At 45.8% G+C, this 4,274-nt stretch overlaps 1 protein-coding gene across 1 annotated transcript in view; it reads left to right on the forward strand.

Moving 5' to 3' along the window:
- RAB4A (RAB4A, member RAS oncogene family) overlaps positions 1-4,274 on the forward strand; it is a 58,758-nt gene that overhangs the window by 47,566 nt on the left and 6,918 nt on the right. Inside the window, exon 6 of the mRNA XM_007446707.1 lies at positions 1,908-2,003. Within this exon, the coding sequence (XP_007446769.1) occupies positions 1,908-2,003 (96 nt within the window). The remainder of the gene's footprint in view (positions 1-1,907; positions 2,004-4,274) is intronic.

Below are 4,274 nucleotides of genomic sequence, written 5' to 3' on the forward strand. Positions count from 1 at the left end.
AAAAAAAAAAAAAAAAAAAAAAGGTTACTATGACGATAAAAGCTAATCTCTTAGCATTCTGTGGTGACTTTTCAGTCTAGGATCTTTGAATATCACAGGTCTTGGTTTAAAGTGAAATTTATAACAATCTTTAAAGGCCCTAATCAGATGATGTCATCTTTTATAAAATGTAATTTGAAGCTAAGTTAGTGAAATATTAGACATAACTAGAAAGGGAAGCAGTAGAAGACATACTGGACTAATTGGCTGTATTTCACTTACATTAAATTTAAGTCATTTGGCTAAAGATGCCTTTGAAACTTCTCTGAATTTCCGTATAGAATACATAAGGATGACACGTAAAATTAACGGTTGCTTATAGACAGCTGAATGAGAAGAATTCACTACTGGGCATATACCTGAGAAAACCATAATTCAAAAAGAGTCATGTACCAAAATGTTCATTGCAGCTCTATTTACAATAGCCAGAAGATGGAAACAACCTAAGTGCCCATCGTCGGATGAATGGATAAAGAAGATGTGGCACATATATACAATGGAATATTACTCAGCCATAAAAAGAAACGAAATTGAGCTATTTGTAATGAGGTGGATAGACCTAGAGTCTGTCATACAGAGTGAAGTCAGTCAGAAAGAGAAGGACAGATACCGTCTGCTAACACATATATGTGGAATTTAAGAAAAAAAAATGTTATTAAGAACCTAGGGGTAAAACAGGAATAAAGACACAGAACTACTGGAGAACGGACTTGAGGATATGGGGAGGGGGTAGGGTACGCTGTGACAAAGTGAGAGAGTGGCATGGACATATACACACTACCAAACGTAAAATAGATAGCTAGTGGGAAGCAGCCACATAGCACAGGGAGATCAGCTCGGTGCTGTGTGACCACCTAGAGGGGTGGGATAGGGAGGGTGGGAGGGAGGGAGACGCAAGAGGGAAGAGATATGGGAACATATGTATATGTATAACTGATTCACTTTGTTATAAAGCAGAAACTAACACACCATTATAAAGCAATTATACTCCAATAAAGATGTGAAATAACAAAACAAAAACAAAAAAAAACACTTATCTCACCAAAAAAAGGATACTTAGAAAAACATAGCTTAGGTTTAAAAAAAGAAGAATTCAGACATTTTTAAATAACTTTAATTTTCAGAAGCAATCAATAACTAAAATATCCTAATATCAACTTTCAGTTGGACTCCAGGACTACCAACTTACACGCTCACAAACGAGCAGGTTTTCTGCTAAGAAAATAAACATGCGATAAAAACATAAGCCTTCATGTGTTTGTAAAGAAGCTGTTTAGAAACATGCACGCCTAGAATGTTAAAGCTTGAAAGGGATTTATTTGTCATTTAAATGAAACTCATTTTTACAAGGAAGGAAACAAGGGTCTGGAGAGGTTGTGGTTTGCTCACAAAAGCAAGGAGAGCAGCCTTCTGCTGCATGAGTCACCAGCTGGTGAATAAGAAGAGGGCTCATTCGTGTAAGATCCCCTCACTGTCAGGGCGGCACACCAGATGTCAGCACTTGTAGGTTGTATTTGTGGTGACGTGGAGACTATTGGAAAGGCAATTGCTACTTTGTCTTATATCAACAGCCGGGTGCCTTCAGCCAGCCTGCTTCCTTACCAGCGTCCTGCTTGCTTAGTTTCTTCAACACATTTAAGTGCTAGCACAAAATACTAGTTACTTTTCGTAAAAAGTTAGATTTCTTCTAATATTTAAAAAAATATTTTGACATTTATTGATTTCATATTTGCAGAAATACCTGGTTTTAAGTACTAAATTCTATTTCGTCTATTATTCTAAGAGTGTACTAAGCTGGCGGTTATGAATCGAATAATTGTGATTGTCTTCTAAATACGGCTTCGTGTTTTGTTTGATGTCGATTTCAGAGCTGATGTTTCTGGAAACAAGCGCACTAACCGGGGAGAACGTGGAAGAGGCCTTTGTACAGTGTGCGAGAAAAATACTTAACAAAATTGAATCAGGTAAAAGGCTTTCCATTAATAAACTTTCCTTTAGCGTAGTTTCCTCTCTAGCTCAATAGTGTCACTTTTCAGTACTTCCAGGAGTGCTTTGGTCAGAGTGGCCTCTCCCCCTGCCGACCTGCAGTCGCCACTCCCGGGCCCGAAGGTCTTGTCCGCGGCTGAGGTGGGAGCCCACGCCTCCTTCACGGCAGCCTCCTTGGCCCCAGTGACGGAAGGGACAGAGTCAGGGTGTCAGGGCGTGTTTGCTTTTAGAACCACAGCCTTTGTTGGAGCCATCACTTCGGGAAGAACGGACCTTTGTCCGCACTCCGCCAGCACCTCGGACTCTGCTGGGCCAGCGGTCGTGTGTGGTGGAGAGGCACCAGCTGTGTGCACTGACGTGCTCTATGGGCACCTTGCGGGGTGCCGCTGGTTTAGATCAGGCATCGGGGAGAATTTACCCCCGAAGCTCACTGAGCATGCCTCAGTAGTAACCTGTCTCATTGTTCTGTTTGTTGCTTCAGTAAAAGTACATTTACAGTACCCCTAATTTAGGCAGCTGACAAAGTAAGTTGTCATTTATTAGAGTTACTTTTTATTTGAGTATCACCGCAATTATATGTGGACATTCAGTTTTTAATTGATTCATTCAAATATCTGAATGCCTGTTCTTTGTCAGGTGCTGGGATACAGAAATAAATTAATCACAACCCTTGCCCTCAAGAAACTTTCATGGGAAGCAGTCAAAAGATAATTATAATACGGTGTGGTCGATACAGTAACTGAGAAGCGCACAGGATCTTGGGGCACACGAAGAAGGAGAACCTACCTGCTTAGGAGGTGATATCAGGAAGGGCTTCCAGGAGGAGGTGGCGACCGAGCTCAGGCTGTCAAGTGTGAGGAGGGGAGGCCAGCAGGGACAGCGCGAGTGGACACTTGGGGAGAAGTTGAAGTTTCTAGAACAGAAGGACCACAGCGGGGAATGGCAGGAGAGAAGGCTGAGGAGAGGCAGCAGCCAGGCCAGGGATCGTGATCTGGGACCTAGAACTTTACCCTGTAAAGGGTGACCGAGTCTCCACTCTGCCTGTATGCTAGAGCCTCCTGGGATGCATAAAAGTTTGAATTCCAAGACCCACCTCTAGAGATGCTGAATTAGGCCCTCAGCATCAGATTTTAAAATGCTCTCTTGTGTGATTAATTCTGATGTTCGTCCATGACTGAGCACTGCGGTAGGGGTGAGTGGCCATTCAGGGGCGGGGGCCATGAATGACGTGGTCAGATTGTGGCTGGAGGCAGATCGTGTGTGTGGGTGGTCACATCAGGGACATACTGGAGGGAGCCCAGGGCCAATGGCCAGGATAGCAACTAAGGCATGTTTGAGTAATCCGAAAAAAGATGCCTGATTAAAGCTTTATCGAGGATGTGGAAGCGGAGATGAAGAGACATAGATGAATCCAAGAAACGTTTTGGCAGTGGCGTCGTGACTCAGATGCTAACTAGCGGGGTGGGGCCGTTGCCTCTGGGGAGGGGGCTGAGAGGTGGGGTCAGGAAGGGAGGAGGGGCTGAGGGCAACTAGGTGTCACACCTGGGTAACTCGGGTACCCAGAGGGTCATGGCAGAGCCAGAGGGCAAGTCGGTTCAAGGGAATCAAGATGCTTCTGTTTTGGAGTGTTCCCTGGGCAGCGTCGCTGGAACACACACGAGGAGGCATGCAGGAGGCTGTGGGGAGAATTCCTGGCTGGCGGTGTCTGCTTGGGAGCCATCAGTCTGTAGGAGTAGTGGCAACTCTGGAAGGAGCGAGACCACGCAGCGATCAGTGGAGAGTGGGAAGGGCAGTGGCCCAGAGCGAAGCCCTGGAGACCGGAGGATGAGAGAGAGGAAGGGGAAGTCAGAGGTACATGAAGAGACCTGGGAACGTGGGTATCACTTTAGCCAAGCTTCAGCCAAAGGGTTGTTCATTATCAAATGCATCAGAGGAAAGTCTCATAAGCCAAGACGTGAGCTGAAAAGTGTCCGGTGGGGCGGGCAGTAGGAAGTCACCGGTCATCTTTACCAGCGGAATGACAAAGGGAGAAGACAGGGGGCAGCTGAGCACCAAGAGGAGGTGAGGAAGCAGAGCCTGGAGCCTCCCTGGAGAAGGGTTAATTTAACGAGAGGTTTCAGTAAATGACGCGAGAGGAGAGAGAGGAACGGGAAGGAGAGAAGGCGGGAGGGGAGCGGACGGAGAAGGTAGGGGCGGGCAAGGTAGTGGGAGAGCGCCAGGGTCCCAGACGGAGGGCTGGGCTCAGCAGG

The sequence above is a fragment of the Lipotes vexillifer genome, unplaced genomic scaffold (assembly GCF_000442215.2).
Source record: "Lipotes vexillifer unplaced genomic scaffold, Lipotes_vexillifer_v1.1 scaffold242, whole genome shotgun sequence".
NCBI lineage: Eukaryota > Metazoa > Chordata > Mammalia > Artiodactyla > Lipotidae > Lipotes > Lipotes vexillifer.